The sequence below is a fragment of the Molothrus ater genome, chromosome 12 (assembly GCF_012460135.2).
Source record: "Molothrus ater isolate BHLD 08-10-18 breed brown headed cowbird chromosome 12, BPBGC_Mater_1.1, whole genome shotgun sequence".
Classification (NCBI taxonomy): Eukaryota; Metazoa; Chordata; class Aves; order Passeriformes; family Icteridae; genus Molothrus; species Molothrus ater.
In genome coordinates this window covers 7,470,019-7,494,571 of record NC_050489.2, presented here as the reverse complement: position 1 = coordinate 7,494,571, position 24,553 = coordinate 7,470,019, and the positions used below count along the sequence as shown (strand labels likewise).

The window sequence follows — 24,553 nt, the reverse complement described above, 5'->3', positions numbered from 1 at the left end:
TCACCACCCGCTCCGCCAATGGGCGCGCAGCGCGGCCCTTCCTCTCAGCGGGCCAATGGACGGCGCGCGGTGGCGGGGCGGGGCAGTGCGCGCGGCGCAGTCACATGACGGGGCGGCGCTGGCGGGGGCGGCGGCGGCGCGACCATGGTGAGGGTGAGGGGCAGCGGCCGGGGGGCGCGGGGAGCCGGGAGCGCCTGCCGCGGGCGGGGCTGCGCTGCGCTGGGATCGACGGGCCGGCGGCCGAGGGACGGGCCCGGGACAGCGCCCTGAGCCGCCGCGCTGGGCCGGCGGCGCGGCGGGCCCGGCCGGGTGCGGGGCTGCAGCGGGCGCGGAGGCCGCACGGTCCGGCCCGGGCGGGGCTGGGGTGCGGGCCGGGCCCGCTGTGCCCGCGGTAACGCGGCCCGGGCGCGGTCACCGACTCGCTGGGCTCGGCCCCTTTGCTCGTAGGGGCGCAGGGAACGGCGGTGTTTTTACCGCGGAATCGCGGCCGTACAGCGGTCAGTTCGGTCAGTTCCGCTCTCTTTGGCCGTGCTGCCCCTGTGTTAATCCCGGGTTTGTGTCATTGCCGGTTCTGTGCACGTGTGCTGTGCTTGTCCGCCTTGCAGCCTGCGCTCCTGAGCCTCCAAGACTGCTGTTGTAGGCTTACCGAGTTAAGTTCCTTTCTTTTCCGGCCGAAGAGGTGGTTGTGCATTGGTGGGCGCAGCTCCTTAGCGCTCTTTGCCGCAGATGTTGGTGTATGTTAGGCAGGGAGGCAGCCAGGTGAGGCTCAGCCTCTTCTCCCAGGCACTTAGCAGTGGGACATGTGCCGGGGGAGGTTCAAGCTGGACGTTTGGAGGGATTTATTCACGAAGTGGGTGATTAGACATTGGAATGGACTGTCCCCCGGAGGTAGTGGAGTCGTAGTCCCTGGAGGTGTTTAAGGAAAGACTGGACGCTGGACATGGCACTCCGTGTCTTGGTCTGGCTGACAAGGTGGTGTTTGACCTTTGCAACCTCATTCATTCTGTGAAACCTGAAATTTCCCCATGGAAATAATGTATACTGAGAAATACTTTGCAGTCATCAATGAAAATAAGGGGACAGTCAATTTCCTAGTAAAACTCAAGTGTCTTTAATGTGCCTTCAGTGGAATGTAATATTCCATAGAACTTTAGGCAGCACTTGCTGTAACCACCACAATGTGTAATTAGCCTAAGTGTGGCATGTGAACAGTACTAACAGTACAGATAGTGGGGCAGAAAATAATGAATGCTTCATAAACAGGGGATTGCTCAGTTCTTAGGCTTTTGGAACAGCCTTTTTAAAAAAAGTTATATGTATGTTGATCTCTAGGCAAAACTTGTACTGTTACTTGAAAGAGGAATGTTAAATCCTGAATTGGGTGAATGAGAAATGCAAAATTACATAGCCACCAGTGTCTGTCCCCTACACAAATATTTTGTGCTGGTCAATTATTCAGCAGTGCAACTACTTTCCTTTGCCTGTCATTTCCATGGGAACTGGCCAGACACTTGTCTGGTCTCATGGCTTCTTTCTAAGAATAGCTGTTGTCAGGTGATACAGAAAAAATAAAGTTACAGATGTTGAACATGGGATAATCACAGGTGTTAAACATGGGATAATTCCCTCTACCAAATTAGGCTCTCCTGTGATTTCCTGTGGCTGAGCTTGGTTTAAACCTTGAGGCTGAATGCTTAAGTACCTTGGACATGACTTGTTTTAAGAGGGCTCTGGCTGCTTTTGATCATACCCTGAATGAAAAGTCCATCTCTTTAATACTTAATAGTGTCTTGCGGCTTCCTGTAGCAGTAAGTACCAGTTTCAACACGTGAAAAATGCTTTCATCTCTCTGATTTATCTCTGAGCTCCTATACTGTGAGATGTGATAGAAGTTCTGGAGCCTGCAGTGTTGCAGAGAAATGCTTCCTGTACGGTATAAAATGCTTATGCTTTGGTTTTTGGTTTTTTTGGTAATATGTTAGCCAGCAGTGCTGTGTGTGCTGCAGGCTGGCAGTGTCCTGGTCTGCTGCTGTAGCTCAGCCCTCCCTCTCTTGGGCAGCCCCATCTGAAGCGTCTCAGCAGTGGTGTGGTGGCAGGGAACAATAACAGTGGGAGGAGGCAGGAGAGCCTCCCTGGGTCACTGTCATTGGGTGAGCAAACAGAAGGAACTGCCATGTGGAACAGGCTGTGGGCACATCAGTTACCTAAAGAAAAGGACTTCTGGAGATTAGGTGAAAATGCACTTTGGAGTGGAATGGAAGCACAACCTTTTACTCATTATTATTTATACTCTGCATGCAGCTTGAGGCACCTGTGTGTCAGAACATGAGCTTTTAGGCTTGACAAGCTCCATGGAACTCTGCTGTCTTTCAGTTCTGTGTCATTCTTGAGTACTCCAAGGTACCAGTTTTTTAAGTGAAATAAGTCAGCACATTGGTTATTATTTTGGGCCCTCTCTGGAGTGCAGCTCAGTGTCAAACATGGAACTACAAATGAATCTCATGGAACTGAGTGTTAGAAAATGAGTAAGTCTTACACAATAGGTGCAATGTTTGCTTTGTACGTTCAGGAGGAACTGTTATGAGGAGAGTCATCATCTAGAATAGTGTTTATGGCTGCAGTAATACACTTCCCTAATAGTTATCTGCAGGATAACTTGTATTGACTATTCTGCTCAGCTGGTTTCAAGCTGTTTTGGATTTAAAAAAATTGTTTTCCAAGGCAACTTACAGTTTAGTTTAGTAGCCTTTATTAAAAAAAAACAAAACAAACAAACAAACAAAAACCAAAGAAACAAAACCTGAAAGGAATGAAAAATACACAAAAAAAAAGCCTATACCAAAAGCTAGCTTTCCTTAGCCCCCTTCCAAATTCATCTGCTGTGAGTTTTGACTTCCATAACTTGCATGTGGTAACTTAGGCTGGCGCTGTGCTCACAGCTAGCAGGAGGCTTCTGTCTCTTGTGCTGCTGGTGCACCTGGGGAGGCAGTTCTGTCCCCTCCCCACTGCTCACCTGCTTCCTCATTGCTTCAGAGCCAGAAATGAGCAAAGCAAAACCCTTCACATCAGCTGTCCATTTTTTCTCCAACATTGGCAGTGTATCTTTTTTTTAATAAAGTGTGGGTATAGCTCAGACATTTCTAAATAGCTGCATCATTAAAGCTGTAAGTTGCTCCTCTTGTGCTCAGGCAGAGGTTTGTACCTTACTGTACGTGTAGTTGACAAGGCAGGATGTTCTGCACTGCTGCTTTTGCCCAGGGTCACAGTGTCTTCCACTTCAAAAGCTGATGTTCAAGATTGTTTTTGTAGATGGATCTAGGACTCCACATTGTTTTTTGATAAAATGACACTTGAAAATACCATCTTATGTTGCTAGGTTGGTAATTTAAGTGTAAGATAGAGAACATAAACAGCTTTATTCAGCATGGGCTCTGACAGAGCTGTGTTCTGATTCATTGTGTGCCCTGCTGGATCTCACTGGTAGGCTTTTGCTGCATGTTCTCTTTCCTTCATTTGCCTTCTGTCACCACATCCTCAAACTTCAGGCGTGTGTTAGTAGCATGTGTGTGTCTTGATGTGATCTTGTGTAGCACTTGATAATAACCAGGTTATGTTTGGGAACCCCTGCAGTTCTAAAGCTGAAAGTAGCTTTCCTTCTGGGGTTGGAAGAAAAGGGTAAGCTGATACATATTCAGACTTGGAAAAGTAAAAGTTGGAACTTGTTCACTAGTGCTGTTGTTAAGATGTTTTCTATTCCTACAGAAATAAAGCTGCTACAAGCAACCCCTCAAGTGACACCACTGCTCCTGTGGTATCTTTTTGACAGCAGTGTAGGTGTTTGTGCTACCCCTGCCACTGGAAAATGCTGCAGTTGTCTTTTCTTAACATGGAGTACAGTGCCCTTGTTGTAATTTAGTGGATCACCTTCTCAGTCTTCAAATCAACACACATACGAATTGAGTTCTCTTCTTTCTTAATTCTCCATATATTGGAGAGATACAGAAGAAATAAATTAATATCTTGTGTTAATATGAAAGTGCTTCTGTTGATGAATTCAGTACTTAGTCCCAGTGTTGAATACAGTGTGGGTCCTGGCTGTTCACATTCAGAGCAGAACTGGAAGTATTCTGTCTTCTGTTGATGCAGACAGAGTTTGATGTAAAGCTGACACTATAATTGAATGAAACTCCAATTTTTCCCCAACTGCTGCTAAACTACAGTGGCTAAAGTTCTCTAAGAAGATACAAATGTATCTGCTGGGCTCATAGCTGGTATCATGAAAAGGATAGTTCTGAATTTGCAGCCATGATTCTATAACCAAGGTGTTTGCACACCAAAAGTAAGGAAACCAATGCCCATGGACTCAGCCAAATACTTCCTGGGGCTGTAGTAAATATGTGTATGTTTCAGTAATGCTTTGACTTGGTGTTGCTGTTAAAAAGCCTTCTTTTCACAGCCCTACTTGCAGTGTTTTATGTGGCTTTAGGCTGAACCAGGTAAATGGTAATCCATTAATCAGCTGGGCTTGCCTTACAGCTTTTTAGATGGTTTACAGCCTAACTGCTCTCCTAGCACTGTCTGGCCCCATGAACAGCTGGGGGTGGAAGAGCAGGGCTGGTGGCTGTGTGAACTTAATGCCCATGAGGACAAGGGGGCTTGGGAAGCTGTGGTCAGTGTTAGCATTGCTGCATTGTTCCTGTGCTGTGCTTTAATAGAGATTTGATGTGCTCAGAGCATATGGCATTCAGCTCAGTAGTGATTTACTTTCTCTAAAGCACTGGTATGGATTCAGGGGACTGTAGAGAGTAACTAGTGTTCTGGCAGAGACATAATTCAGCAAGTCTGTAATGTGATGTTCTGATATTGATTACTGCACGCTAGTCCCTGCACTGTCATTTCGTGTTCCTTAAAAGTCTGATCTGCCATTGAATAATTAAAGCTTAGCAATTACAGCAAACTTCTGCTGGCAGAACATACTTGTTTCACAGTTTGAGGTTGTCTAAGGGTTTGTAGCTATTGAATTGCATGGGAAAGAGGATCATCTAACCATGGCTGCTACTTTTTCTTTATGCTTAAATCACTTTTGGAAGACCTGCACATTGATTAATTATATAGAGAGAGAGCTTTGTGAGAGGTGGAGTCACTCTAATTAGCAGAGATGGCATTTTTGTTGACTAAATACATGTCTTAATTAGTTATTGTGCATAGTTGGAGTATTACTGAGGCACACTGACTCACAGAAGTGTTGGTTGGAAGGAACCTTTTTCTCATATAACCTCCTTGAAGCAGGTGTGTCACCAGTGTTGGATCAGATCAGCCTCGGTTTTGTCCAGCTGGGTGATTGAGGAGTTTCAAGAGCAGAGTTCCATTAGGGCATGATCAAGGCAGGATCAGCATTGCAGAGCACTCTCTGTTTTCTGTGTGGGGAAAAGGATGGTGGGGAGATTTCAACTGCAGAAAAGGAACCCAATCAAATGGGTTAAATTATATTGGGAATTACAGGGGTGTGAAATGCTCTATCACCATTAAATTGGTGTTAAACTAGAACTTCCCTGCTTTAATTTAGGCCTCAGTTTTAATCTCAGTCCTCAACAGATGCTTCTGGGGACTCCTCACATGGGACATGTGGGAGTTGGTACTGAAGACAGAGTTTTTAAAAACATTAGGGTGATGTAATTCATGGCCTTCCAGCTTGTTTGTGAAATGCAGTTAAAAGGAGCAGACCAGGGACCTTCTGAGCACAGTGGATGAAGGGAACAAGTATAAATAGCTGAGAGTTTATTGAAGGTGAAGGCTCAGGGAACCTGCTGTGCAAATGACTGTGCTTGCTCTTTGTCATGACTAGAGAAGCTGTTGCTGAAATACAGCATCAGTGCTTTTGTCTCCAGCAGTATTTCAGAGAGGCCATCTGAAAACAAGCTGTAAGGTCGAATGGAGATGCTGTAATGGGGTGTTGAAGGCTGATCCTGAACCAGAGGTGGATGGCAGTGTTTCCTTGTGAAGCCTTAGGAGGAAGGCTGGGTGCAGTGGGGTTCTGATCTAAGTTTGGACATCTTAGCAAATAACTTAAAGATAAGAAGCTTGTAGAAACTGATCTCATTGTTCTGGTAGAGGGGAGGGTAGCAGCTGCAGTAGGAGAAGCCTGTTATAGCTGGATTGAGGGGAAATATAAGGATATAAGCAGTGGATTTATTTAATATTTTAAGAAAATGCAGTATGAGCCTTGGAAAGTCAAAAGATAGTGGAAATTTCAGTTGAAGGCATAGAATGTGCCTCTCTGAGGGGAAACAAGAGTGTCACTCTGACAGTGTGACAGGGACAAGGACACATGAAGAGTTGTTGTTTCTCTTCAGCTTTCTGATCCAATGTGCAAGTAGCTTCTACCTTCTGGAATGCACTAACTGTACTTTATCCTTTGCTTATCAGGATCTTGTCCTGAATGGAATGGTAGCTCAGGTAGCAGTTGAGAACTGGTGAATTGTGAGCACAGACAGCATCTGTGCAGTTGCAGTGTGTGCTCTGGGCACTGCTCTGAAGCTCTGTGGACACAAGTAACAGCAGTGCTTCCTCTCAGCACAGTCGTGTCTCTGCATTCTCTTGGAGCTTTTCTTCCCAGATACTTGCACTGGGTTCTTGGCCTTTAAATGTTGGAAAGGAAAAGCTGGCCCTGCTCTGCCCCTGTGGCTTTGCTGTCCAGAAGCAGTGGTGCTTGAGGATACCTGTAACTCCCCTCAGGTTTTTGCCAGGCACTTGAACTTTCTCCATTACATGTCACACAACTATTTCTGACAAGCCTTGAGTGTCACACTGCAGTGTTACTTGCAGTGCATTCTAAAGTGTAGGAATTCAGTTTTAGTCGAGTCATAAGCAGCTTCACTGAGTTCTGTTTTGTTTGGTTTCTGTTTTCCTCCAGCCAACAACACAGCAATCTCCTCAGGATGAACAGGAAAAGCTCCTGGACGAAGCCATTCAGGCTGTGAAGGTGCAGTCGTTCCAGATGAAGAGATGCTTGGTAAGAATGTGACTTTCAAAGGCAATGAAGCTTCTTGTCTGCTAGGAATAAAACAGTAAATCAATACCAATCTCTAGTGCTGTGAGGAAAATTAACCCTTTATGTATCTTTGGCCAGAGGTTTTGCCAATAAGTGAGGCAACTGCTCATTGAGAGTGAGCCTTGGGTATTCTTTAAATGTGTCTTCCTGATTTTGCTCCAGTATTTGACAAGATAAGTTAAAGATGTACCTTTATAATTTACATGCTTGCATTTAAATAAACCTAAGATGAACTTTATTATGAGATTATTGTTTTTGTCCACCATTCTGTTGGTTTTTTCATGTAGCCTTTTCTTGGTGTGACTGTCAGACTGAGAGGCTGCTGATGAATTACCGGCTGCATGGGATCAATTTTGTACTGATTAACTGTAGACATACATGTGAATTCTTCTGTGACTGGAAAACACCACGGGCTGGTGTTGTGCTGAGATTTTTGTCTGGGAATTGTAGGCAATTCAGGCAGATTATGTAATCACACGGAGCTTTCTCGGGTTTGAGAAGCCTCAGCTTTTATTTGGGGAAACTGCTTAAAGTTGCAATGAAAACTTAAATATTCCCATATGTTTTCCTGTGGTTAGCCAAGCTAACTTTGTTTGCAGCCAAATGACAGTAGCAAGAAGTGTAACACCTCTTCCAGTTTTGTGCTCAGTGGAATGCTTTGGAAATCTTCAAGTAGCTGCAGCTGTGCTTTTCACTGCTATCTGTGATTAAGTGGCAGTATAAATACACTAAGTGGATCACACTAGCAATTCTTTTTGTTCTCCCTCAAAACTTACTGCTGCTGCTTATGATGGGTTGCTCAAGTCTGTAAAAGTGGTAGATTAGAGGTTTGTGTTGTATCCTTTGATGCCAGGGGATTAAATGCACCAGAATTGCAAGTTAGATGCAGACTAGTAAGGGGTGGCTTTCAGTGAGGTGTTTTTTGTGGGTGAGAAGGAGAAGGTGATGATGGCAGTGTGTTTTGTCTGTCTCCTAGAGCTTTCTAGGAGATCTGTGAGATCTGAGCAGACCAGATTTGGAGGAGGGGAACACATTCTATTTTGCTTGCTCAGTAGAATCTGAGTGTTGGGAGGAGATTGCTGCATAAGCAGAATGATTTTAGATTTTTCTACCATTAGCATTGTGATTTTTTTTTTACTGTGGCTCTGTCTTCAGATGCATCTTCTTATCACCTCAGGTAAAATGTTCACATAGCTAGCATGGGTGGTGTAGTATAAGCTGGATATTAAATCGCTTGAGATTTTTTTTCATAGATAAAAAATCCTGCAGTTGCCTTGTGTCATTTCTAACAGCCTTTACTCTTTCCTCCTCTGAAGGACAAGAACAAGCTCATGGATGCTCTGAAACATGCTTCCAACATGCTTGGGGAGCTGAGGACTTCTATGTTGTCTCCAAAGAGCTATTATGAGCTCTGTATCCTTTCAGGAGGAAACTAATAGTTGAAATGTATTTGCAATGGGATATTCATCTGCTTTTTTGGTACAATGGTATCTTGTGTCAGGGACTTATTAGCACTTCTCAGAATTCAATTCTGTGTATGTATTGTAGGAGAACATGCACTTTGCTCACTGTTTAAGTTCAGTTTTTCTCTGGTATAAGACAAGTCTTTATTGTCTTTCATATCTTCCTCTGGGAATTTTCAGGAGTCTAGTTCTAAAAACAATATCAGCTCTGTGAAACAATTCTTTTATTCCCAGTTTTATTCCCTTTCCTAATATGCTAAAAATTGCTCAAAGGTTTGAGGTTAATTTTGCACATTTATCCCAATGATTATTGTTCAGAAGTACTGCCTGCATGGGCATATTTGTATTTGGTACAGCATTTTTCTTCCTGGGTGTGAATGAGCAAATTACTATGAAAAGATGTTGTAGACATTGTAACTTAGAATCCTTAACTATGAGGAAAAGACATGGCAATTTCAGATGAACTACACTACTTGGAAGTCTACCTGACAGATGAATTTGCCAAAGGCAGGAAAGTGGCAGACCTTTATGAGCTAGTACAATATGCTGGAAATATCATTCCAAGACTGTAAGTGTGTATATTTTCATGTGTGGCTTTGTTTGCTTTTTCTTTTTTCAACTGGTGAATAGTTGTCCAGCTCTGGGTTCAGACAGTGATTGCCTTCTCAATCAGTTTACAATGGTCAATATTATTTCTGCCTATCTGGAGTCAATTACTGTGACACTTCTGAGATTAGGCCAAGAGTGCAGGTGCAGAAGGTCAGTTCTTCCTGGCAGTGTGTTAATTTTGCACATGATCAAGATGAGAGCACTTCAATCTTGGAATGAAGTTGGCTTTTGGGTAAAGAGCTGGTCAGTGGAAGATAACCAAGTACCATGCTCTGATCAGGGAGATTGACTATGCATTTATTAACTGTTTCTGTTACCTGAGGGTCTGGATCTTACCTTCTGCCACACAAGAGTTGCTTCATAACCTTCTGCCTTTTTAGAGAATAAGAAGTGTGAGAAGGAAGCTGAAAGTTTGTGACTTCACTCTTAGAGTCTTTGTGTTTCTGAATTTTTTTTTGGCAAAGTGATAACTTGCCAGAAATGATACTTGAAGGCCTGTGAGGCTTTAAATATGTGACTGTTGGGGTGCAGTGCATCTTTGACATAGTCACTTCTGGGATTTAGGTTTTGCTTGGTACTCAAGTTTTTCATTCCTGACCTTATGTTCATGCCAGGGAGAGGCTCTGTACACACCAGGCTGCATCTTCAGTGCTATTCAATGCTATTTCTGGGCTTTGGCTGATGGCTACCACAGTGTCTTCACCTCTGTATGTAACCATCAGAGTTGTCTTCCTGCCTGCTTGTAGCCTCTGGTTCTCCCTGATGAAATCTGTGGTGCTTACTATATGTGTCAGAGCTGTTTTCCAGCTTAGTGGGATGCTGGAAGTATAAATGAGCTGGTCTGAGAGCATTCAGAACTTTGTGAGCATTTACACATTCAGTGTGTCAAGCATTGTAGTGAGGTCTAGTGGCTGTTCAGACTTGCTGTGCTCTGTAGCAGAGGAGGATAGGAGTTGAAAGCTGACTAAATATCCAAAATTATGGGACACAGGTGATAATTTTATTCCTTTTTTTTGTGCTTTGGTAATCCTGCCATCATGGACAAAAGGAACTATTGCCTTTAAGTGTCATGTTGTTTCTTTATGGTTTATTGTGTGACTCTGTGCCTTTTGCAGGTATCTGCTGATAACAGTAGGTGTTGTCTATGTCAAGTCATTTCCACAGTCCAGGAAGGATATTTTGAAAGACCTGGTGGAGATGTGCCGTGGAGTGCAGCATCCTCTTAGAGGCCTCTTCCTCAGAAACTATCTCCTGCAGTGTACCAGGAATATCTTACCAGATGAAGGCGAGCAAGCAGAGTAAGAAGGATGGGCTATGACTTAATAAAATTACTGTTAATAGAGCTTATTTAAATTTTCTGTGTTACTTACTTCAGATTTGAGAGAAGTAGATGTGCTAGAATTCCATAGACTTGACAGGTGTTTGATCCATTAAGAATTCCCTTCTAGCATTAAAGTTCCTCACAAGTGAGAACATGAACCTTTCTTATGAACCCAGGAATCCCGCCCTCTAACCTTATTAAAACTTGTATGTTCACCAGTGGCTGGAAGGATGAATACCTCTGACAAGCTTTTCTGTTCTTAACCTCTTATCAACTGCAGTGAAGAAACTACTGGAGACATCAGTGACTCAATGGATTTTGTGCTGCTGAACTTTGCTGAGATGAACAAGCTGTGGGTGCGAATGCAGCACCAGGGCCACAGTCGGGACAGAGAGAAGAGGGAGCGGGAGAGGCAGGAGCTGAGGATCCTGGTGGGAACAAACCTGGTCCGCCTCAGTCAGCTGGAGGGGGTCAATGTGGAGAGATACAAGCAGGTGGGATGGCTCTCCTTTCTTTCTGACTTCTGCCAGCTTTTTCCAAACTAAACGAGTTTGGACTTTCATATGAGCAGCTGGAAGTGTTAAAGCTTTGCTAAAAGTTCAGTAATCCCAGTGCTTCTCAAACTCTTGACCAGAGGAAAAGTTGTGAATACTGGCGCAATACAGCGTGCTCTCAGGCCAAGGACATGATTCACACGTACTCCTGTAAGTCTGTGACAGTGAGAAGAAATTCTAACCTTTCCTTCCTGATTCCCATTTTCCTTGCAGAATAATGGGTTGGTCTAAAGGATGTGTACACATCCGGTGTTCTGGGATAGATTTCACAAGCTGTGAGCTGTGCTTCCCAAAGCATTCAAGAGAACTGTTACTGTGTGAAATGCCTGTGAAGGAAATATATTATTTAAAAGTCTGTCCCTTGTAAGTTCTGCCATGGTGCTGCTGAGACCCTGGGTATGTGCCTGCAAAGCCAGTGGCACTGACTTATGAAATCAAAGCTTGCATAATGTATGAAAGGGACAGACTTCTGAGATCAGTAGTTTGTTTTTCTTCTCTGAAGGATGGACCTGCAGAAAAATGGAGCTTCTTATCAAAAAGTCTTTATGTAGAGAATCAGCTGAGAACTGTTAGAAATTCTGCTCTGCTTGGATTAAATGTATGTGTGAATATAAACTTAGGAGGTAATTCTAAAATCACTGCAAGACCTTTTCCCCCCCATTCTAGATTGTTCTGCCTGGAATACTGGAGCAAGTTGTGAACTGTCGAGATGCTTTAGCTCAGGAGTACCTCATGGAGTGCATCATACAGGTGAGCTGCTTGAGTTCAGTTGCAGTGATGGGACACAGGGACACTTCTATACACTTAATCAGATTCAGAAGCTTTCACATCTTCCTCGTGGACTGGAAAACTTCATCACTGGGACTTGTACACAGTAGCTTGTCCTGTATTTTTTACCAGATGGGCAGAGTGGAGACTTTGTGCTCCTTCTGTTGCAGTAGCTGTAAGCATCTGAGCAGTAGTGCCTGTGTTATGAATTGTAATAGAGAGGTGGGCCCTCAGTTACCCATTTGTTTTATATCTCTTGCTTCATGCATTTACCCAGCCAAGGTCAGGTTCATGGGCCAGAGTGTATTTACTGTGTGGCTATCTGCTTTAGAGTTATTCTGTTGCGTTTTTCTTCTGTGTAACAATGGGCAAATTCAGTTTATAACTTGATGACTATTGATCTAAAACTTCAGGTTTTCCCAGATGAATTTCACCTCCAAACCCTGAACCCATTTCTCAGAGCCTGTGCTGAGCTGCACCAAAATGTGAATGTGAAAAATATAATTATTGCTTTAATTGACAGGTGAGTGACCAAGGGGGTGGAACTTGACTCAAAATTAAGTTTGTGTTGTGCACAAGCAGATGATAATTCTTCTATCATTTGAATATGTTTAATTTTTGATACCACTTCACTGTTTCCATGTCTTTCTACCAGCTGTAATTAAAGCTGTGAAGAATATTATTTCTGTAACTTCTACTGTCTGGACTCTGCTTTTACAGCTTCCAATGAAACCTGCTTTATGGACTGATTAAAACTTGTAAACAGATAAAGCCAGGAAACAGCCCATTTAGTACTGAGCAGTTTCATGCTTCAGAACTGGAGTGACAGCAGTGCCCTGCTTTGACAGCCATATCTCTCATAGGTACTTCTTGAAATCTTGAAGATCCCAGTAGCTAAATCATCTGTCAGGAACACTGCACCTTGCAGGGTCAGAGATCAGAAAACACCACAATGCTTCTTCAGAGCTAGTAGGAAATGGAACTACCTTCTTAATTCTTAGCTTGCCGTTAGCATCTACACTGTTCTCTTTAAAGCATGTTTTTCCTGTGGAGGTACTGCTTAAAACTGCTTGCACTGAGTTCAGATTTGGGGCAGAAATCATAGACTCCTTAGGTTGGAAAAGGCCTTTAAGGTCAAACTGAAGTTTTAATTTGTATCCTGAAAAGAAACACAGATTTTCAGTGAGCACCTGCACTTTCTTACCGCAGAAAGGAAGCGCCCTTGCCTGGCTTGTCTCAGGCTGTAGAAAAGCCTTGTCCTTTGCATTTGCACCCAAACATGTGCATCTCATCTATGTACCAATGCATGGAGTTCAGTTAGCACAGGGATCTTGGGTCCCCCTGGCATTCAGCATTGGGTGGGATTGCTGTATCCTCTCTAATGCCTGGACAGGACTTGAGTGTATTGGGCATGACTGGTACAACTTAGGATCTTGAAGTTTTTACTCACCAAGTCTGTAGTTTGTCTTCTCCAGCTTATGTCAGATTTATATGTTCAAGACTTGGGTTTTATTGGAGTACCTTCACTGTTTGTGCATTTGTCAGAGACACTGTGCTGCCTTTGTTGCTTTCATACAGAGATGTTCACAGGACTTCTTTGGTTTCCCACACTTCAATGCTGTGGCTGAGATTTTTCATAATTCTGTTACCTTAAAAAAAAAACCCCAAAACTGTCAACCCCAAACACCACAAAACCCCCAAATCCAAAGAAATGTTGCCTGTAACTGATTTCTGAGACTATCTTGATTACTTTTTAAAGAGGTCACGGGATATTTTGCTAGGCTCTTACACTGGAGTGTGGCAGTGTCATTCTTGTGAGAAGGCTTTCCTTGTATAGCTTTTCCTGCCCTGTTAAACTTTGGTGTCACCTCCACAGTAAGGTTTTTTTGTGTTATGTTACAAACACCAGTAAGTGACTGACCAGCAGTGACCCTCTGTCCTCCCAGCCTTACCACTGCTGGGGTTTGTTGGGCCACTGAAGGCTTCCAGAGCTCCCTTTGGGCTGTAGGACAAGAAAGGTGGCAGCATGATGTTTGTCTTTGCAGTATGGCAGCTTGAGATTTTGACTGTAATGTTACTGCCAGTGTTGGAGCATTTGAGTGGATCTGGCCTTGGAATCCATGTGTGTCGAGAGGATGTTGCTCTTGTGTTTGTGTTGGAGCTGGTAGCAGCAGTGGCCAGGAGCTTCAGTATTGTGTAGTTGAGATGTGAAGCTGCCCTGTGTAGATTGTGCTTCTTGGCATTTCTCATCTTGGTTTCAGCTGGCATTGGGTAATTAAATCTGAACATCAGTGACTGCTGAAGAAGCTTGTGAAAATTTTATCCTTATTCCTGTGGGGTTTTCCTGCTAAAGGAATCTCTCTCTGCAAGTACTCTTGCTGCTTTGGGATCTTTGTTTCCTTACTAAAGCATTCATGACTTTTAATTATGCTGCCATCTGCCTGCAGCTTGTTCATACCTTGTAGCATTGCTGTCTTTACACTGAGCTGTTGCCAAGGAAAGCTGCCTTGTGCCTCTAAGAAAAGGCAGTGATTGTTCCTGGCTTTAGAAAGTCTGCTTCTTATCACCCTAATCAAATATAAGAGTAGTTCAATGTGTTATTTTTCCTGGCAGTGAAGTTTTTTTGCCTCCTGGGCTTTTCTTATGTGCCTCTTTATTTCAGATTCAGAATCAAAATTGAGAAACCCTGTAGAAAGAATTTTAAAAAAATTAATGCAATGCCTTTTCCTAAATATTTTTTGTAGTTCTTCTTCTAATTCAGAGTATAATGACCTCAATAATTAGAAAGTCAGGATAGTGCTGAGCTTCTTAATCTTCAGCTCTGGTAAGGTGTTAGTCTTCTGACAGTGGTGCTCTCTATCCTGTATCTCATTTTTGCAGAAATGGTGCTTGGCATGACTTTCTCTTACAGATAAAAATACCTCTCACCATCTCCTAAATGCTTGCTGGATGGCAATTTCTTGCTCCCACTCCCCCAAAACCCAATATTTTTCACTTCTCCATTCTTCTTAAGTTCACTTTGTATTTTGTTCTCTGCAAATAGTGTAAGTTCCAGACGTGTTGGTTGGTCTTTAGTGACAAAGAATAGTTAAGTCAGCATATTCCTTCTGTGTGGTTTTTTCCTGGAGGCTGTTTTGTGGAGGATGCTATTGGGTGTCTAATTTCAGTAATATCACTGAATGAATAAATGCAGGATATTTACTCTTCCATGAGCCTACTCTATACTTCTTTTTCTGGAAAAAATAGATCACTTGCTTCTAGCTAAAGAACATAAATTAGGAAATGTCCTTCCTGTTCCTTCTTCACCTTGCCTTTTCTGTCAGCACCCTTTTTCAGGACTGATAGTTACCAGGCTCAGTTGCTCATAAGGCTTCTCACTTAAATTAATTTCCTTTTTGCTTGTAATAGAGCTTCCAAATATACCTAAAGGACATGCTTTTTCTGCCAGTCCCACTTTCTCTCTGTATGGAATATTTGAGGAGTGGAAGAGCTATCCTGACCAAGCTGCTTTCCTTGCTCTGTCACCAGGTTAGCTTTATTTGCACATCGTGAAGATGGACCTGGTATCCCAGCAGATATCAAACTGTTTGATATCTTTTCACAGCAGGTTGCTACTGTTATACAGGTATGTTGGGTATCCCTGCATGCAGTTTTGGGGGTGTTTTTTGCAAAGTTCTGTGCTTTAGTGTCAGTTTCATGCTGTCTTAAATTTCAGTCTCGGCAGGATATGCCCTCAGAGGATGTGGTGTCTTTGCAAGTTTCTCTCATTAACCTGGCCATGAAATGCTACCCAGACCGTGTGGACTATGTTGACAAGGTGTTGGAGACTACTGTGGAAATATTCAACAAACTTAATCTGGAACAGTAAGTGTCTCTTGCATTTTCTTTGGCATGGCAATTAATACCCTGAAATCAGGCCTTCTGCATTTGGTGAGATAGCAGAGCCATGCTCTGGATGTGGAAGGTCGCTGCTTTTGGACTGAGCTGCAGCAGCCCTGATTAAACTCCTGGCTAACCAGGACTTGCTCCACATGAATAAATTGTGCTGTATATCCACACAATGTGTGTGCAGTTTGTAGGCATCCTTTACAGCACTCTAGAGTTCTGCTATTGCTGCCTTTGCAGCCACACTCTGCTTCTGCTGGCAGCAACTTAAAACATGCATTTCTTACTGTATGTCCCAAAGAGCAAGATCTGACTTATTTTGGTATTTGTTTCCTTTCTCCATAGCACCAAGTTGCTTGGTGGTTGTTGTATACCTCAGAATTTATACTCTGAAGCAGATTTTAAACCTGCCTACCTTTGTGAACCATTGATTAATTGTAATTTTTTGCATATATTTTCTTCTAGTATTGCAACAAGCAGTGCTGTTTCAAAGGAGCTGACTAGACTTTTGAAAATCCCAGTTGATACTTACAACAATATCCTGACAGTTCTGAAACTAAAACATTTTCACCCACTTTTTGAATACTTTGATTACGAGTCCAGGAAGAGCATGAGTTGTTACGTGCTTAGCAATGTACTGGATTATAACACAGAAATTGTGTCCCAAGAACAGGTATGATATAGTTAATTTGAAAATCTAGGTATTTTCATGATTGTTCAAAGACCTGAAAACACATTTAGTGACTTCATGCAGGGCATGCTTTGTTTCCTAGCCTGCATGCCCCTGCCTCCCCTGGCACAGGCTTTATCCCACTTGGTAATTCTTCCTCCTTTGTTCTTAAATGTCTCTTATCTAACCTCATCCTAGAGGCTACTTCTGATTTCCCATACCTCAGCCTAGACAGTAATCTGTTAGGTGTGAAAAAAGACCCTGAATCCCTTCAAAACTGAGTCTGCTATCTAAAGAAGGCTGCATAGCCTTTGGAATCTACACTTCCTCTGCACTGCTGTGCTGTCCTGTCCCACTTGTGCTGAGTGGGACCCTTCTCTTCAGGGTGTAAGGCCCATATGTCTGAAGCATCAGCACTATGAGTGGCTGTAAAGATGTTCCCAGTTGCTGGCAATTTATGCTTATGGATTACTATAGTTTAAACAGAGCTTCTATTGCCTTTACAGGTTGATGCTATCATGAATTTGGTATCCACACTGATCCAGGATCAGCCAGACCAGCCTGCTGAAGATCCTGACCCTGAGGACTTTGCAGATGAGCAGAGTCTTGTGGGGAGATTCATTCACCTGCTGCGTTCTGATGACCCTGACCAGCAGTACCTGGTTGGTGACTGGTGCTTGTCTGTGTCTGTGCTCTCTGAACTGTCCAGTTCTTGCATTATTGACTGTACAAGACTTGAGTGAAGCTGGGAGCTGGGGCATCACTGCTCTGGCACTACAAATTCAGCAGAGAACATTATGTATGACACCTTTAGTGGTAGGATGATATGTTGGTTATTCAGAAAAAGCAGATGAGGACTTAAGCATTTGTTGATAGAAAGTTTTCATCCCATGAGGTGCAACTATCTGTATTATTTTGTGGAACTCCTAATGTTCTGACAACTTCATATAATGATCTATTGAAAACACAGCAAGAGCTGTATGAAGTACTGTGCTATTTGTGTATTTTGATACCAAGGGAATGCAGAAAAACTCAGAAAATAGAGCTAAGTATGCTTGGCCTTGGGGATTTTAATTTCTGTAAGGATGGTGTCTTCATACAGTATGTATGTCCTGCTGCTTGGTTCCACATGCTTTTCCTCTCTGCTTGGTCCATCTGTAGCAGTAGATTTGACACATCCTTGAAATCTGTACATCGTGGTACTTGTAATGGTTTGAGCTGATCTGTGGCAGCTCATTGTAGTTCTGTTGTTAATCTGCTATATCTGGCTTTAGGGAGGTCACTTAAACTTCAAATCAACTATCTTGAAGTGTGTGTTAGAGTACAGGGCCAGGGATATTCTGTCTATGCCAGATCCACTGCAGAAGCTGCGATGAAGTTGGATCTGCTGCAGATGGCAGTGAGCTCATGTCAGAGTCAGGCCTGCTTAGGGACTACTGTGAAGGTACAGTTTGTGCCTGAAATAAATGTCACACTGTATAAACAGTGAGAATAGAGCAACAGAAAAAAGTGCAAGCTATGCATAACACAACTAGCATTGATTTAGCTTGACTTTAAGATCTGGTATAAAAAACTCTTGCTTGAAGTGTAATGAAACTTGTGTAGTGGGGAGAAGAATACAGGAACTGGAGTCAGTTGTGTTTCAGGATCTTATCACTGGAGTCAAGCACAAAGGTGTTTGTATTTTTCTTATTGAGAGCAAAGCTTCCCTCAAAGGAATGCTGGCTCCAAGGAAATTAATATTTCTACCCCAAAAGAATTTACATAGCTAGAGATGTTGAAGCTGTTTCTCCAAAGATTCTGAGTGTCAGTCTCTTTCTCATCTAGCAGTGCTTTGCTTTAATCACATTGACCCCCTTTAAATGCCATCAAAGGACTTGTCACGTTATCTTTTAGGTACAATTCTATGAGCTACTTAACACCTTTTACTAGTAATGCTTAATAGCTCCCTCAGCATCACAAATGCTTGCATCAAATTTTTCTACAATACAGCAGCAGGAGGAAAAATCCAAAGTTACAGGATTTTCACAGTATCTTACTTTAAATTCTGCATTCTGTATGAAAGAGATATGAAATGCAAATTCTAACAGCCTAGTCCAAGTGTATTAGCCGGAGTGGCTGAGCAGTGTGTGATGGGTTCTGGTGGTGCTCACAGGGGTCCCAGGACGAGGGAAGAGATGAGAGTCTTGACTCCATGTTTCAGAAGGCTGATTTATTATTTTATGATATATATTTTATATTAAAAGAAAATTATGTGCTAAAACTATACTAAAAGAATAGAAGAAAGGATTTCATCAGAAAGCTAGCAAGGAATAGAAAGGAATGGAATGATAATAAAATCTTGTGACTGACCAGCGAGTCCGAGACAGCTGGACTGTGATTGGCCATTAATTAACAACAACAACATGAGACCAATCAAAGATGCACCTGTTGAATTCCACAGCAGCAGATAATCATTGTTTACATTTTGTTTCTGAGGCCTCTCAACTTGTCAGGAGAAAAAATTCCTAACAAAAGATTTTTCATAAAATATGTCTGTGACAATTTGATTCCAGACTTCTGTATATTCAGGTTATTGACATGAAATCCACATGTAACCTAAAAGCACATTGAGGTGGGGGCCTGAGCTTCCCTCGAGTGCGTGTTTCTGTGAGGACTCTCTGAGCTCACAGTGTTCTCTTGTAGATCCTCAACACTGCCCGGAAGCACTTTGGGGCCGGGGGGAACCAGCGCATCCGTTTCACGCTGCCGCCCCTGGTGTTTGCTGCCTACCAGCTCGCCTTTCGCTACAAAGACAACTCCAAAGTGGTACGTTCACCTCGAGCTGGCTCTTGTGTGCTTGCTTGGCTTTATTTCCTTGAAAATGCATTTTGGCTGGCTACAGAAATATACTCAGACTTGATACAGAAGGCTGGTTTTGTTTGGGTTTCTTCTTGAGGTCTGAGTGCTTTTTAATTTAATGAAGATTTTTATCAAGCCATAGTAAATTACTTTATTACTTGAGAGGTGAAGAAGCAGAAATTGGCAGGTTTTGTTTGTTCATTAAGGTGACAGATTATGTGCCTTTACTGGAGACCAGAACTGATGGCTTGAAACTGATTTAAATCTGAATATTGAAATTCATCAATTTCTAAATTATAGCTGCATTATTATAATGTTTCCAAACCTAAAAGAAAGCACTTACTTTAAGTTAGAGTTGTAGTAAAAGTGTACATTAAAATAATGACTGATCCATTTTGGCTCTTAAATGCTTTCTGATTGAGATAGTTACCTTAAATATGCATTTCCTTTATTGTGGGTGTTATATTGTGAGGAAATAAGTTTAAACGTTAAAATACTCTTCAAAATGAAGGTTTTAAAATTCTCTTCCACTTCTGATTGCTCTGGACTGAACAGAATTTTTCTCCCCTTTGCTAGCTAGGCTTTTGCTCAGTTATGTGCTAAGCATAGCTGTTCTAACTGCAGTTCAGTGTAGGCTTCTGAAGAAAGCTCTTATGAGCTGGTAGGAAAAATGGGTGTGAAATTTTTTATAAATGAAAGAAATACTTTGTGCAGACCCACTGAAGGCAATGCTGTACTGCTGGAGTGACTGGAGTGGCATCAGAGAGCAACAGACTGGAGCACTTAACAGATCTTAGAACAACTCGGATTCCCTTTTCCTTGTAGCGATGCTCTTGTTCAAGCTTGTACTTGCTTTTCTTGTCTAGGATGACAAATGGGAGAAGAAGTGCCAGAAGATCTTCTCATTTGCTCATCAGACCATCAGTGCTCTGATCAAAGCAGAGCTGGCAGAGCTGCCTCTCCGACTCTTCCTGCAGGGAGCACTGGCTGCAGGAGAGATTGGCTTTGAGAATCATGAAACTGTGGCCTATGAGTTCATGTCCCAGGTGAGTGTCCAGCTGTCAGAGCTGGTGTCCTGTGCTGCCTTTCATTTGATTTGGGTAGGTTTGCTGAACACTGAACCATCTGGTGTGATTCAAACACCTGAAATGATGGACAGCCAGTGCTACTAGGTAGAAACTCCTCATTTCATTCTTGCTTCCCAGGCTGCTGTGGAATTAAGCTCCATTGCTACTGATTTGAATACTCAGTCTGACAACAGTGGTATGTTGCAATGCTGCCTCCTGCTCGTGTAGTTGGCTCACTGGAGGAGTGTCCTTTCTCAGCATAAAAGGCTCCTTCACTGCTTCTGTCTCCAGCTCCTGATACCCAGCTGGTATTGCCCTGACCACAAGCACTCTTTGGAAGTTTTCTAAAATCTGCAGTGTTCACAACTGCTATGCTGGGCTTTGCCAATTAAAATCCTTCTATTGGAACCTATTACAAACCACTCTGAAAATCTATTTAAACTTGTAACTTGGTCTTAAGCCTTACTTGTGGCAAAACCTTCCCCTCCTACCCATCACAAAAAGAACCAATGTGTTCCATATTATCCATGTTGTAGCTTTGTCCTAATCTTTCCTCTAATACTGCTACTAAATGCATGTTTTTAAACAGAGTTGCTGATAAGCTGGGTTTGCTCACTGTGTTGTATCAGTTGTTATAGCACAGTTCTGACCATGAGAGCAGCATGGCAATTATGTACTTTGCATTAGAGATACAGTTCAAGATTTGTCTATTCTCTGACGAGTCTTCATCCATGTAGCAGCAGTGCAAGTGCTTTTCTTACCTACTCTGTCATCACTGACCTGCTGTCAGCTTCTGCTCAGCTGTTTTGTGTGTTTCAAAGAACCAAATCTTCTTCAAGGACTGTTTCTGCTGCTGAAGTTCTGTGTCTGAATAGGTGCTTGAATGAGGAAAAACTCAATCTTCAGATTTTATGTGAAAGCACACTTATTTGCTATGACCACTTGAATACTATTTCTTGTAAGACTTTTTCTGGTCTGTGGATTTACTTGATTTTACACTCTACATGAAAGTTTTTTTTCCTGCCTGAAGCTTTTAACAAATGCAAAATTGGACAGTTTCTTGCTGTGTGAGTAGCAGGTGTGATTTTTTTTTTTTCCTGATGTGTTCTGATTGAGTCTTGCTTTCTCCCTTGTCTAGGCCTTCTCTCTATATGAAGATGAAATCAGTGACTCAAAAGCACAGCTGGCTGCAATCACCTTGATAATTGGGACATTTGAGAGGATGAAGTGCTTCAGTGAGGAGAACCACGAGCCTTTGAGGACTCAGTGTGCACTGGCAGCCTCCAAACTCCTGAAGAAGCCAGACCAGTGCAGAGCTGTGAGCACTTGTGCCCATCTGTTCTGGTCTGGCCGAAACACTGACAAGAATGGAGAGGAGGTAAGAACAAAGGGACAGCAGTGGGACACATCCTGCCTCACTAACAGTGCTGCCTTCCTTCTGTAGACACTTCTAAAGTAGATACATTGGTGATGTAGGTTCTAATATGTGAAACTTCTAAAACTCACTGGAGCGTAAACTGCATAAATAAAAACATGGAGGAAACTCTAATTTAAGGGTGCAAGTACCAGGCAAGCTTTTGAGTATCAGCTAGTTAAAGGCTAGTTGACTGGGCTGCACTTTGCTTGTATTTATTTTATTAGCTCAGTTTGCATGTGAACTACTAAACTTCCAAATTACAGATACAAGCTGTTGAAGTAAAGGTTAAAAAATCCTCTGTGCTCGTCAGGGCTTGTCACATAAGCTGTTGTCATTTTAAGGAGCAGTGTTTGAAACATATTTTTCAAAGTATGCATTATGGTACATGCTACAAAATTGAGTCAATTGATCTCATAATTGAAGGCTTTCAACAACTGTTCATGTTGCTGTGTGATTTAACAAAATCTAATGTTGGTGGCAGTCAGGCAGGGTAAGCTTTCAGTGACAGCTTGCTCTTTGCAGTTTGTGTGGTTTTGTGTTTCTGTGGCAGAACCCCAGGAAATGATGTGTGTGCCAAGGGAGGAGATACTGGAGCTCTCTAAGGTTCTTTTATTTCTTGTAACTTTGGTGTTTTTCCTTCTAGCTTCATGGAGGAAAAAGAGTGATGGAATGCCTAAAGAAGGCTCTGAAGATAGCAAATCAGTGCATGGACCCTTCTCTGCAAGTCCAGCTTTTCATAGAAATTCTGAATAGATATATCTATTTTTATGAAAAGGAAAATGAGGCGGTGAGTGGAAATCCATTCTCTGTTGCTTCTTTTTTAAAGAAGGTTTCTTTAAGCTCTTCAGTCACACTTATACCACAAATTCTCTTCAGCTTGCCCTGTAGCCTCATGAGAGGCACAAGTTCTTGTGATAAGAGTCAATTCTTGATGTGGTAGTAAAAGTATTGGATTAAACTTCGTTCTTCTCACATTGGGGGGAAATGTTAGCAGTTCAGTTATGAATTTAAACATTGTGAGACTTGTATACCTAAAATATTTTAGAATAAAACTTACTGGAACTTAGATGAGAAAGTAGTAGTTTTAGAGGTACCAAACTTGATGGGTACATAAGGGAAGGAAAATTCTTTACAGGTGTTCATGGTCACTGCTGACTCTGCCAGGTTGGTGTAAGCTTTAAATTCTAAAATAGATATGACACCATATGTACTCAGCTTAAATTGTGTGTGTGTATAATCTGAGATAGTTACCTGATCCATTTTCTGTTAGCAGATAAAGAACAGTTATGCAGTTTGAAAAACCTGCTTGGTCAAGTAGAGATCAGTGTCTTCTCTGATGTCATTGATTGAGACCAGACATTAAAGAATACCCTGCAGTTCTGGGAGAATTCCTAAAGAAATTTGAGGGATTTGCTGACTTTCCAATAACTGAACTGGCTTCTCAGTATAGGGGTGCTCTAGTATAGGAGATGCTGTATGTGATGGAGATGAAAACAAAGCTTTGAATTTCAAAGCACTTGGCAGATGTAAAAATGCTCTCTGGATGCTCTGGTGGCCTGCAGTGCATTTTGTGTAGTGCTGAACTTCAGCCTGTAGGCAGCCATGGCTTGTTCTCTAAGAATAACTTTAAATCTGATATTACCATCCTGACTGACTTCTATAAGAACAATTATCTCACAGTGCATATACAGTCAGATTGTGTGTGCCATTTGTCTGAAGCTTTTAAAATTTGTATTGAATACACTGGAGAGAAATGCTGTTGGAATAGTTACAAGAAGAGAGTGCCCAGCAGTTTGTCTGCATAGAGTCTTATCAGCATTTTGAAAGATGGTCCAAAGACAGAGAGCTTAGAGACAGGTCTGTTCAAACTAATGTCTGTGCACTTGTACACAGAGGATGTTGAGACTTCTGTTTTGTGTTTTGTAGGTGACAATTCAGGTTTTGAATCAGCTTATACAGAAGATCAGAGAAGATCTCCCAAACCTTGAGTCTACTGAAGAAACAGAACAAATTAACAAACACTTTCACAACACACTGGAGCACTTGCGTCTGAGGAGGGAATCACCAGAATCTGAGGGGCCAATTTATGAAGGTCTTGTTCTTTAGAAAGACACTCACTGTACCTGTTTTCATTTACATACCATGGGTTTTTTTAAGATAGGTTCCTAGGTTGTGCCTTTCAGAAATGTCAAGTTAACATTCATGTGTTCAGTCTGGCACTTCAAACACTTGTGTTGAGTACTCTTAACAAATTTGGAAGGTTGGACCAGCAACTACAGGTTTCATCAGTTAGCATGGCTGAAACTTTCTTTGAAATCCATGTGACATGGTAGGGCTCTTCAGTTCTGATTTCTCTTCTGTCTGTTCACTGTTGCTTCTGTAGCACTAGAGCTCTAAACTGGCAGTGACTGTCAGCTGAAACTGTGTCTGATCCTTACAGAGCATCAGGTTTTTGGGATTATTGTATGTCAAATTCTGCTTGTGCTTTTGTTTTAATGCCAAGTTAAGACTAAGTGTAATATTTTTCCCTAAAACTAGAATATATTAATGCATGTTTGGAGAGTTTTAAAGTACCATGTTCAAAAACAGAAGTTATATTTTGCATATTAAGGCTCTGTGACATTCAGTGAGGGCCAGTACTGTGCACAGGGCATATTTATCAAGATAATTTTGTTCCAAATAGTATAAAAAAATAGAGAAATTGCAATCTATATAGATATGTATAACCTTCATTACTGTAAATTTAGGGGAAAATGCATTACACAAGTTTATTCAGTATCATGATTTTGCACCGGTGAAACAATAAAGTTGCTATTAACACCTGTTGTTTCATGTCTCTTCAGAGCCCACTGTTGAACCTTCTGATGAAAGTGAAAGAACTTTGGTTTTGTAGGGACAGAAGAATCA

General features: G+C 42.2%; 1 protein-coding gene across 1 annotated transcript; it reads left to right on the top strand.

Moving 5' to 3' along the window:
• The first annotated feature begins 120 nt into the window (after positions 1 to 120).
• On the top strand, positions 121 to 24,466 carry VPS35 (VPS35 retromer complex component). Its single transcript, XM_036390067.2, has 17 exons — positions 121 to 147; positions 6,914 to 7,012; positions 8,368 to 8,464; positions 8,959 to 9,082; positions 10,239 to 10,421; positions 10,725 to 10,938; positions 11,665 to 11,748; positions 12,180 to 12,289; positions 15,295 to 15,391; positions 15,482 to 15,630; positions 16,117 to 16,324; positions 16,828 to 16,983; positions 19,007 to 19,129; positions 20,029 to 20,208; positions 21,368 to 21,607; positions 22,290 to 22,433; positions 23,573 to 24,466. Exons 1-17 carry the CDS (start codon positions 145 to 147, stop codon positions 23,750 to 23,752), a joined length of 2,391 nt encoding a protein of 796 aa, XP_036245960.1. The 5' UTR covers positions 121 to 144; the 3' UTR covers positions 23,753 to 24,466.
• Positions 24,467 to 24,553: the final 87 nt, after the last annotated feature.